This window comes from Cynocephalus volans, chromosome 10 (genome assembly GCF_027409185.1).
Source record: "Cynocephalus volans isolate mCynVol1 chromosome 10, mCynVol1.pri, whole genome shotgun sequence".
Taxonomy (NCBI): Eukaryota; Metazoa; Chordata; class Mammalia; order Dermoptera; family Cynocephalidae; genus Cynocephalus; species Cynocephalus volans.
Genome location: NC_084469.1, coordinates 120,683,852 through 120,696,601, shown reverse-complemented (window position 1 = coordinate 120,696,601; position 12,750 = coordinate 120,683,852). Strand labels below are relative to the sequence as shown.

The window sequence follows — 12,750 nt, the reverse complement described above, 5'->3', positions numbered from 1 at the left end:
GCCGGGGTCCTGCCCCACTCTCCTCTTCCCTCCTCGGCCCCATAGCCCCACGGGAACTAGGCCAACCCCAGGCGAACGCCCGTCGCCCACTTTTGCGAACTTTTCCCTACGGCAGCCGAGAGGTGTCAGATCCCCTGTACGGGCGGAAGAGCGGCCTCGACTGCTGCCCGACCCGTGCGCACGCGCAGGCGCGGCCCCGGCGCTTCCGGGAGGTCACTTCCTCTCCTGTCTCCTAGCAACAGCTGGAAGCGTTGTTGACATCCCGGGAGGCAGTGGCGCCGGACTGAGCACGATGGTAAAGCTGGGGTCTCCATCCGCGCCCCGCCGCTCCAAGGGCGCCGACCGGCAGCGGCCCGCGCTGCCTGGCTCCCGGGGCCCACCCAGGCTTGGGAGGTCCCGACGCCGCGGCGAAGACTAGTGGCTCCAGAAGCTTCTTGGAGGGACGAGGAGACCCTGGAGAGGGGGAAGAAGATGTGTAGATGGGTGGAAGCTATCTCGGGGGTTGATTTCGGGGGTGGTACTTGGGGAAAGCTGATATCGAGAAAGGGAAGAGAGAGACTGAGGGGCAGAAAGATGCTGGGGGAAGGTAACTCCTGGGAGCCGAGAAAGTTTGAAAAGGGGAGGAGCGAGATGGAGAGGTGACAGACCCGCTCCTGAGAAGGCAGGAAGAGATGGGTCAGGGAGAACGAGGGAATGGAGAGGGGAGATGGAGAAAACAAAGAAAAAGGAGGAAAGGCGAGGAACGGAGAAGAGAGAGCCCTCCCCTCCCTAGCCAAAAAAAAAAAAAGGAAGAAAAAGGAAAGTAGACACTGGGGAAAGCAAAGAATTCTAAGAGAGCAATGAAAGGGGGGTTGGAGGTGGGGATTAAGAAATTGTATTAGGAGGACTCCGAAATCACGAGGAGCAAAACAACTGGGAGAAGAGAGGGAAAGGCCAGGAAAAGCAGAAAAGTAAAAGATAAAGGTAAACAAAGATAGTGGTTGTAAGGAGCTGTGGACATTGTCTTAAAGATTACCAAAAATTTAATAAGTTGTAGACACCCCGTACAACTGTTATGCCTTAGTGCAGTGTTTCCCAACGCGAGATGCAAACATTAGTTGCTACATAAGATGGCCCAGAAATGCCAAAAACAGAGTAAATCTCGTCATGAGAAAGTTATTCCTCTAGCATTTTGTTCAGCCTTTAGATTATCTGTGGAAGAAAGCTTCTGGCACTGTTAGGTCCTTAATACCACTATCATGGGGCAATTTCCATTTTTCACCTGAAAAGCAGACCTCACGCTCATATCTTTCATTGCAGTAGAATTTAATAATCTCTCTTCATTTTGTTGTTTTTACAGTTATTTCTATTTATGACAGATGATACCAGGTTTCCAATTGTGGCAGCGATGTATATTTTCCTCTTAAAATGCATTTATTTGAGCTTCTAGCAGTGATGTAATTTAAAGAACATGCTAGGTAGATAATATAGATAGTATTCATAATGGCAAAAATCGTGAAATCTAGGCCTGAAATTCATAAAAGACCCGCTATGGTGGTGGAAAAGAGGAAATAAGTGGTGGTGCCCACATTAAGTGCAAAAGGAATTGTCTATTGACTAAAGTAACATAATGTTCACCTGTATGATATCGGGGCGGGGGGAGGGAATATAACATACCCTTGTCAAGAGACTCTACAGAATACTGTTTGAGTTCAGAATATCCAGTGATTGCTCAGTCATGAACAATATGTAGGTTTGGCAGATATTATTCTTGATTTTGACATTTCTAGAACGGAAGAAAACTGTGCAATTCGGTCTATAAATAAGATTCATTGAGAAAGTTTAAAACACAGTAATGAGGTTTCAACATAATCACTCATGGTTGAACAGTCGGCTTGCACTGATACCCAGGCTATAGTTATCAAGAGAACTCTGGAACCCTGGAATACATTGTTTTTATAGAATATCCTTCTGTAAATTTAATAATTTGATCTCCCAGTTAGGTAACATTAATGAAAATAAGATTTCTCACTAAGGGCCTCTTTTAGACAGAAGGGGGCTATGATATAACTCTGAATGTCTAAAGGACTATAATGTAGAAAAGGAATTTTTCATATGAATATAGAAAGATCACTTAGTGAAAGATGATCCAGGCCAGATTTCTGTCCCATGTAAATAGTACTTTTCTAGCAAAAGGGGTAAAATGGAGTGAGCTGTTGTGCGGCTGTAAGTTTTTGTCCCTAGAAGAATTCAAGCCAAGAGATTTGTCAGAGTTGTATGCAGAGTCATACATAGGTTTGTGTGTGGGACTTGACAATTTCAAAGCTGTCTGTCAGAAATCTCGGATTTTAGGTTAAGAAGATAGGGGAGTAGGTGTCTTTCTAAACATCATTCTCCTTATAGCTGGGGTCACCAGAAAGACTTTTTTTTTTTTTAATTGCCTTCCTGATCTCTTCCAGGCAGAGGTGGAGGAAACCCTAAAAAGGATCCAGAGCCATAAAGGGGTTATTGGAACTATGGTGGTAAATGCAGAAGGTAAATATATCACAGGCTGCCTTCCTGACACACAGAAGCAAACCAGGAACCTGTTTGTTGTGTCAAACCCTAAGACAAGCATCTTAGAATTTGAAATCAAAAACATATTTTGTATATTTCTGCTATAGCATTTACTTTTCAAGCATCTATTGAGTATCTACTCCTATTGTATGTCAAGTACTCTGCTAAGAGCTAGAGATATAAATATGAGTAAGATGTCTAAAAATGTCCATATATTCCTAAAAAACACTATGAATTATCTACTTTTAAAGCTTTGGTAATTTTCTTCCAACATTTCAAGAGTTTCAGTAAAACTATCATATTGAAAATAGGGAGAATATCATTGCTGACAGTTTGTTTTTGCTTTAACATCATAAAGGGTACAGAGTTTGTCTTCATTTTAAATGAAATTGTTCCTTTACCATATTTAATAAACATTTTTGAGAATTCATTTTAACATTATAGTATAGTCTTTGTGAATATAGTAAAAGAAGGGCAAATACATTTCCAACTATGAAATTTGTAGGCTTGTCAGAAACTCGGCCTCTCTACACAATGCTTATTAAGAATTCATATAGCATTTTCTCTGGTATACCACTCCATGCTCAGCTGTGGTGGCAACCGGTTAAAGGCTTCTGCTGGTTTTATTGCTAATTCCGGCATTTGTAAGGGTAAGAAGTGCCACCAGAAATTACAGAGCATTAGTTGAAATAAGAGTAGCTACTCCACATAATTCATGGTGCAACTATGGAATTGGCATGTTACCAACTCAGTGCCAGGGCAAAATCCGGCAATAAATATTTAACTGAGTAACTGCCAACAGAAAGTCTGTTAAACTCTGAACTTTTTTTATTAAGAATGGAAAATAACTTACTTTGCTAGTGGTAATGATAATTAAAATTAAATGAGATAATAATTGTCAAGTGTTTGGCAAAATACCCAACACTTAATAAAATTGTAATTAAATAGTTCTGAGAATGTGGGAATTTTTAATTGATTTGTTCAGATAAAATATATTATTTGTTTTCTAGAATAAAAAATAACTCAGTGCCAAATGAGTGAGATGCACACATACACACGAGGGGTCTTCAAAAGTTCATATTAGCTTCTAATTCCATTCTCCACGAACTTTTTGAAGTTTCTCTCTCTCTCTCTCTCTCTCTCTCTCTCTCACACACACACACACACACACACACACACACACACACACACACACACACACACACACACACACGCACGCACGCACGCACAATTCACCCAGCTTGAATAATTGAGGGGGGTGCTTTAAGATCAGCCTTACAGTTAAGTCAAGAGCTATGCCAGATATTCCAGCAAGTGGTCCAGCCATAATGTGTGGGTCTGGTTGCACTAATTTCATTTCCAGGTATTTGTGTACGTTCTGCCACCTCCCCAAGTTGGACTATGGTTGTTATCAATCCTTGGTGTTTCTTGGCTTATACATGCATCATTCCAATCTGTCATCATTGTCACATGACATTCTACTCTCCATGTCTCTGTTTCCTTATAAAGACTCTAGTTATTGGATTAGGGCCCACCATGACAGAGTATGATTTCATCTTAACTAATTACATCTGCAAACAACCCTATTTCCCAATAGGGCCACCTTCTGAGATTTAGAATACACTTGAATTTTGGGGGGACACTGTTCAACCCAGTATAAGCACATTTACCTGTGATACCCAGGACAACTCATCCAGTATGTTTCTTTGGGAGATCTTAGTCTAAAGTACATAAGCCTGGTGATATGCATCAAGTGTCTGAAAAATATCAAGCCCTTTTCATATGTAAATGTAATTCCACTCCTAGGAATTTATCCTAAGGAGTGCTGAAAGATTTAGGTACAAGGATACTTACGAAGGCATCATATATAATAGCAATGAATAAATAAACAGACAAGTGAATAAATCTATTCCAACTGTAGGGGAATTTATAAATTAGCTATGTAATATTTACTTGATAAAATTACTCTATTTAAAATGTTGAAGTATATTTAATGTCATGATAAACTACTCATAATATTAGATGAAAAAAGCAGGGAAAGGAGCCATAACCAGCATTTTCTAATCACACTTATAGGCAAGGGCACATATGCACTTAAGATAAATGTGGAAAAAAGATAAGGCTATGTTAATAGTGATTATCTCTGAGTGGTGTGATTAAAAGTAATTTTTTTCCTGAGGTTCTTCATTTAATACTTCTGTTATCTGAAGGCAACAAAATATTATTTTAATGTCTATTAACTTTCAATTAGCCTTTACTAGGATAGGGTTGTGTTAGAATTCATGGCACTTTTCAAGATTTCTGGGTACTCAGAGTTTTTACCTAGAAGTCACATTAACCTTTTGTCCCAAAATATAAATGAGAGGATTATTTTTATTGTCAGATTATTAATCACCAGCATGTATGACAAGTATGTTTATTAATAGCATATGGTATAAGTTGTGTGACCAGAATGTTAATAAAATATTCAATTTCAACAGCCTACTCAATTTTAGATGAAAGTGCCATTTATTATAGTGCAGATTTGCAGCTTTCAGAAAGCTGCAAATATTTAACTAATTTGGTGTTTATGTTCTTGTTCTCTACTAGTGGTTTTGGTCTACTAGTTCTAGGCATACTATTTTAACATATTGTCAGATTGTATTTGTGGTTAGGTAGGTCTTCTACCATGTTTATTCATTTCGATATCATCATATGCCATGTTAAATATAGTTCTTCGGTTTCACTGTTATTGAAACACAGACTTCCTATTCATGACAATAAAGTAGACATCAATTTAGCCCAAAGCTGAATGGTATAGGTTTTGATTAGAGTAGATTCTTTGTTAACACTGGTTTTTCATTTATAAAACCGTTCATTGTTTACAATATTGCAACACTGATCATTGAAATAGATATTGGTGAAGATATATATTTGTATCCTAGGAAGTCATGTCTGTCATATATTATTATGTATATAAGCCTGATTTCTGTAGGCTCTTAATTTTAAATATTCTTGACATTTCTAACAATCCATCATTTGAATTTCATTAGTTTTTTTTTATCAGCCTTCCAGCCAGTTCCTTTATTTTAAAATACAATCTATCAAACAAAGTACCAATGTACAGTTGAAGATGACAAACTGAAATAATGAGTGCCAGCTTACTAGGATCATAAAGAATCACATTTTAAAATAGTGCCATAAATTCAGCAATATCGAATTTTAAAATCCACATACTATTTGTTCTAGAAACTCCATTTTAGGAATTTATCTTACACATATATAGAAATGTGAAATGGCATGCACAAGGACATATTCTATAGCCTTGTTTATAAAAGTTAAAGATTGGGAACAGCCTAAATGCCTGTCAGGAGGCTATATTAGTTAAGTGGATTACAAAACATCCATTCAACAGACTTACACAGTCATTAACATGAATTACTCAGCTTCATGGATACTGAATCAAACAATTTCCCAAGTGTATTAAATGAAAAAATTAAGGTACAGAATAAAGAATGGTACCATTAAAATAAACGCAAACACAAACACGTTCTTGATAGACCTGGAATATCTCTGGAAGGATAGTAAGAGACTGGGAGCAATGGTTACTTCTCGGAAGAGAAATGGGTGAATTTTAGACCATTTGCTAAAATTACTTCTTGAATTATTTTTTAATTATTTCGCATGGTACCAAGCAAGAGCTCAATAAATGTTTCTTGATTGATTTTTTTCAAATGCCTATGGAACATTTGAAAGCTCCAAGTGTTTCCACAGTGTGCACTTCTTATTCAGAAAGGCTGGCTATTTTATTTAGTGTCTTGGATCATGAATAGACTAACTAAATAGGCCTGAGCATCTGATTCGTAATCTTCTCATCTACATTTTAAATAACTTATTCTGGTTGTATTTTTTGGTTTGACACTGAGCAATGCAGACTTTGTAGGTAGTCACTATTTAAGATGCAAAATAAAACCATTCATCAGAAAGTTGTCGTCAAAGGCTGAGTACATTTCTGTTTCTGTTTGTTAAAGATCCATGCTTTGTGAACTTCCATCAGGTGTGAAAGACAACTTACTGCCTTCCTGGGGAAAAGTGGCCAACAAATAATAACACAAAAATTAACGAGTTTTATGTAATATCTTATCTATTGAATAGATTTCCCTGTAAATATTATCCTCATATTCTTTAGCAAGACCTGTTCTGGAGATAGCAGTTTCTTAAAAGAAAAATAATTAGTCTGTTTCAAACTTAAAATTGATGGTCTCCATGAGTCTTATGAAAACTTAGTAAAATCCTAAGCTTGTAGTACTCTTCCACTCTTGAAATTACTCATCTTGTTTAATAGTTTCTGGAGCTACATTCTCTGAGAAAAACAAGAGCCATGTTAACTCTTTTATTGATTGGCCTTTATTCAGGTACCTAAGGAATTTGACAGCAATCCCAAATTCACCTTCATATGCCCCCTTAAAGGCACATTTGCAAATCAAATCTCTGGAATTCTCTATCTGGTAGTTCTCAAAATAAAATAAAAGCTACCTCTGATTAGATACAGTATATGTAAAATACCTACCACAGTGCCTGTAACACATAGGCACTAAGCGCTGGGCAACCCAAATTGAGCTAGACTGATTTGGACTGAATTGAATTATATTTGCATATTTCTCTGGCTAGAATTTTCCAGTTAAATTAATAGAATCTGTTTTAAACTCATATAATAGACCAATAGAGCACACAAATAGTCAAATTTAATAATGTTTAAACCAAGAATGAGTGCAAACCAGGGATTCACAGCAAAAGTACAGTATCGTTATTACCATATTTTCCAACATAAAATGTGATGTTTTCTAAATACTGTGTGAGGAGTTATGAAGAAATTTTGGAAATCCTTTTTAACATACTCTCTAGCATGTGCAATGATGTCCCTTTATGTTTCTTGCCTCTGGGAAGACTAACAACCCCATGTCACAGACCAAGCATTTCAAAGCAGACTCATTGTAAACAGGACACTTGGGGGAATGCATTTTATATAAAAATATGTTAACTTAATACTGAAATAATCAATTAGCCTCCAAACTATGCACAAAGATGTTCATCACACCATTAGTCATAAAAAAGTACAGTGCCAAATAACCAAACAATAGAGATTGATTATATGATTATATATCCATAGAGTAGTAAAGTGTGCAGCTCTTAAAAAATAATGCCGATGACATTGTCAGCAAGAAAAACTTGTATGCTTTAATTTAAATGAAGAAAAAAGCAACAGCCAAATTTATGAATATAGTTTGACCCAACTAAAAAAATCTACGTAGAGGCAAAAAGATTGGAAGAAAACAAACTAAAATTGTTGCCAGTGAGTAATATCAACCATTATTTTTTCCGCTTTACAATTATTGGTGTTTTCCAATATTTCTACAATGTGCATATTACTTTTATAATCAGAAAAAAATGTTAACCCAAAATTAAATCTCATAACAGGCATTCCGATCCGAACAACCTTGGACAACTCGACAACAGTTCAGTATGCAGGTCTTCTCCATCAGCTGACAATGAAAGCCAAGAGCACAGTCCGCGATATTGATCCTCAGAACGACCTCACTTTTCTTAGGATCAGATCGAAGAAGCATGAAATCATGGTAGCTCCAGGTAATATGGCATTTCATTTCATATTTAAAGTATCTTTCTACCTTACTGACAAAAGCCTTGTTTCAAAGAGTGGGGAGTATAGCTTTTAATATACAGCATGAAACATAATATTCTTTGATTACAAAATGAAGATGTTTGAATCTGAAAATTCCAGCCTGAAAATTTTATTACATTAGCAATTAATTTGACCTTTGAACAAACTGAATTTTGCCCACTTGCATTTATTATTAGTAATCAAAAAATGTAGGAGATGTAGGTGTCATTTTCAGTGAATTTAGCACACAGACTCTGGAGAGCAGGGGAAATGTCCCCTGTCCTGGGGATAAAGGCGGGGGTGTCCAAGGCCTGTAGAGTATTAAGCACCCCCCATGGGTGAGCACATCCACCTAATCCACTGGGAGACAGCTGCCAGAAGCACTGCTTTCCTTGAAGGAATTACATACCCAGTGTTACTACGTGACTGTAAAACAGGCTAATGCTCCTAAGTCTAGTCTAGAACAAATTTCTCTGTTGCACATCTGTCAAATCAGAATTGCCCATAAACTAAAGCTTTTTCTGCACCTGTACTCTTAACCTGGCTGCATATTAAAATCACTTGGAGAGCTTTTAAGAAAAGAAATTATCCATGCCTGAGATCCTACCCCATAGAAGCAAAATCAAAATCTTTGGGGCTGGCTCTGGGAAATGGATATTTCTTTAAAAGCTCAATGGATGATTCTGATGTGCAGCCAAAGTGGGAAACCATTGGTCTGTACAAGGTCCATGTAATGAAGAGAAAAGTAGATTAGCTGAAATATTCATTTATTAAATTTAATTTCCAGAGTGAATTAATTCTGTCCATGTCTCTCCATAGATAAGGAATATCTTCTGATTGTCATCCAGAATCCATGTGAATAGATCTGCTATGGCCAAGTCTGTCCTAGTGACACTGGGTCAGAAACACTTTACTCCTTAATGATTACTAAAATTATATTGTAATCTAACTGATCTTTTGGACATTCTTTTCTCTTTCTACATTTAAACTATTGTACATGTCTCGTTTAGTCCCTTTTGATTGTATTGTGAAGTTGTACTTTAGCTGTATAATAAATGAGTTCTGGTATGTATGTCTCTATTTTTTATAATACACAAAATTGAAGGATTCTAGTGAGAAGGTAGCCTTCCTGGTGATACTTCTTTTAGTCTAGAAGTAGATGTCATCAAGTATAGAAGAATAATTTTTTCCATTTCCATAATATGCCAAGGAGATTCAGTAGAGCACTGTGGAAGGGAGGTAGAAAGTCCCAAAGCTCAAAGAGCATTAGATGTTTCACAGGCTAAATGAGGACAGAAAAAAGTCAGAAGCATGGTTCTCAACTGGGGTCAGCACCACAGCTAAGTACTTCTTCCATCCCTTACAAAATTCCTCAGACTTGTACTTCTATTACACCAGCCTGAGCAGACCATGAACAGGTGTTGGGCAAGCCTGCATATACACAAGGGGACTTCAAAAAGCTTGTGGAAAAAATGGAACTGAAAGATAAAATAAAAATATATAAACTCTATTATTTCTCAACACAGACTCCATCAAATTCAAGACACTTTTGTAAGCAATGATACCAGCCATTTAGTCCATCCCTGAATAACTGCAGATGCTGGGAATTTAACCATGTCAATGCAGTCTTTTTTACATTGTTAACTGAAGAGTAATAGGTACCCTTTAAAGATATTTTAGGATTAGGAAACAAAAAGAAGTCAGAAAGAAGTCAGAAAGGGTCAAATCACAGTAAGGTGGATGACTAATGATTTCCCATAGAAACTCGAAAAATTGCCCTTGTTTGATGAGAGGAATGAGCAGGAGCACTGTCATAATGGAGGAGGACTCTCTGGTGAAGCTTTCCTGGGTGTTTTTCTGCTAAAGCTTTGGCTGACTTTCTTAAAACACTCTCATAATAAGCAGCTGTTATTGTTCTTTGGTCCTCCAGAAAGTCAATAAGCAAAACACCTTGAGCATCACCAAAAAACTGTTGCCATGACATTTGCTCCTGACTAGTCTGTTTTTGCTTTGACTGGATGACTTCCACCTCTTGGTAGCCAAGGCTTTGGTTGTTCTTTGTCTTCAGAATCTTACTGGTAAAACCATGTGTCATCTTCTGTTACAATTCTTTGAAGAAGTGCTTCAAAATCTTGATCCCATTTGTTTAAAATTTCCATGAAATCTCTGCTCTTGTCTGCTGCTGATCTGGGTAAAACACTTTTGGCACCCACTGAATGGAAAGTTTGCTCAACTTTAATTTTTCATTCGGAATTGTGCATGCTGAACTACTTGAGATGTCTGTGGTTTTGGCTATTGTTTCTGCTGTTAGTCTTTGGTCCTTTTCAATTAGGGCACAAACAAAATTAATTTTTTCCTCACAAATTGATGCGGATGGTCTGCCACTGTAGGCTTCATCTTCAACATCACCTCTTTTCTTCTTAAAATGAGAAGGAACGTTTCAAGGACATCGTTTGTAAACTGCTGATTCCTCTGGGGCATCATCCCCGTAAACTTTTTGTAAAGTATCAATGATTTCACCATTCTTCCACACAAGCTTCACCATAAATTTGATATTTGTTCTTTCTTCAATCTTAGCAGAATTCATGTTGCTCTGATAGCGGCTCTTTTCAAACTGATGTCTCATCCTTCTTAATGCCTCAGACTAGGTCCTGTTCAGACATGTTATAACACGTTAGAGTGAGTTTATTTTGGTCCAAAAATATCTTGCACTCCATGCATGGTTTTTTCATAGCACCCATTTTGCATGAACTTTTTGAAGATACATCTTATAAGTATGAGTATGTAACTCCAGAGGGTTTTATTTTTACTAGATATTTTAAACATTGAAAAATAATGAAAATAATATAATAAATATAACAGATTTTCATGTACCCCAAACCCATATAGATGTTAATATGATGTCATCATATTTGCTTTATATACTCCTCTATTGTTAACTTTTTATTTTGAGGATTTATATGAAGTTGTAAGAAACAACATGGAGATCCTATGTACCGTTTACCCAGTCTTTACTCAGTTTCATCCCATGGCAAAATCTTCCAAAACTCCAGTACAGTATCACAACCAGGAAATTGACACTATTCCATCGAGATACAGAACATTTCCATTCCTGCCAGGATTCCTCGGTTGTCCTTATGTAGCACCCCGCCTCCAACCATTTACCCCTTACCTAACAACCACTTATACGTTCTCTGTTTCTATAATTTTTTCACGTCAAGAATGTTATAGAAATGGAATAATACAGTATGTCATCTTTTGTCCTTAAGTTTTTTTACTAAGTATAATTCTCTTGAAACTCAACCAAAAAATAAGTGAAATATTAGAGATAAAGCTGAAGCCTGCTCTTTCTCCTGTGCCTCCGTCTTCCCTTCCCAGTTGTTTCTTGTCAGGAGTCACAGGGCTCTACTCTATGTAGAGGTCCACAGGCGCCTTCACCTAAGTTCCTGCTACTCCTCCACAACAAGTCAAGTGTGAGGAATGGTGCATGGTATGTTCATTAGTTCAACTATACCCATCACACCTAATTTACTGAGGCTAACATGGCCAACCTAAATGGAGGGGGATATAGGCAGAAAAGAAGGGCTGAGGCAAATCCCTAAGGTTAAAGAGGTTCACTGTCGAAACAGTGATGGGAGAGCAGACAGGTCATGATGGAACTTACCCAAGGTTTAGAGAGACAACGGAGGCTAACGTCAAGCAGCCAAACCTATCCTTGCAACAGATGCCTGAGCCCCGCCACATAACTCAGTACTCCTGGGAGTTGGGTCTGCTCACGTGTGTTTTGAAAATGCTCTCCAGGTAACTGCAGTGCAGCTCCAAGGTGAGATCCACTCAACAGTAGTCAGGAACAAAGATTTTGGAGTCATTAGTCCTGGATTCTTCAAATTCTGGCTCTTCCATTTGCAAGCAGTATGAGTCTTGTAGCTTCATGTGTAAGATGAGGTGATAAGAGAAGCTAACTAAGGTTGGTATGTGAGAATCCATTGAGCTGGTGCAGATGAAGTGCCTGGCACAGAGTGAGCACTTAACAAGTGTCAGCTTCTGGTCCCTGCTGCTGCTTCTCAAAAGTGGCTCTTACATGGGTGGCAAGGAGGAGTGGTTCGAGATGTGTACATGAGTTCCAGGGACAGCCCTGAGGTTCGTCACATCCTCAGTCAGCCTAGTTGCAAGGAGGATGCTGACTCTGTCTCCAAAGAGAACAGAACAAGAGAGGAGTGAGCCCAAATTATGACAGGAGCAAGTACTCCTGAACCTGTGCAGTGAATAAACACAGAAGAAACAGGTTGTAGAGAGAAAACCCATCCACAGCACAGAGCTGACCTTTGAGCCATTCTCACACACTTTTTATTTGAAAGACTTCAAATTTACAGAGATTAGAATGAATAGCACAATAAACACCCATATAACCTCCACCCACATTGACCAACTGTTAATATTATACACCATTTCCCTCTTCTGATCAGGATGACAGAATAGATGGTCCCCAGCATCACCTTCTCCCACAATTAACCAATTTACAACTATTAAAAAGCAACAAACTGCCAAGCTGCAGC

The 12,750-nt window shown here is 37.9% G+C and overlaps 1 protein-coding gene across 1 annotated transcript; it reads left to right on the top strand.

The window, feature by feature from the left end:
* Positions 1–236: 236 nt before the first annotated feature.
* On the top strand, positions 237–9,197 carry DYNLRB2 (dynein light chain roadblock-type 2). Its single transcript, XM_063112792.1, has 4 exons — positions 237–295; positions 2,439–2,514; positions 7,993–8,160; positions 9,014–9,197. Exons 1-4 carry the CDS (start codon positions 293–295, stop codon positions 9,055–9,057), a joined length of 291 nt encoding a protein of 96 aa, XP_062968862.1. The 5' UTR covers positions 237–292; the 3' UTR covers positions 9,058–9,197.
* Positions 9,198–12,750: the final 3,553 nt, after the last annotated feature.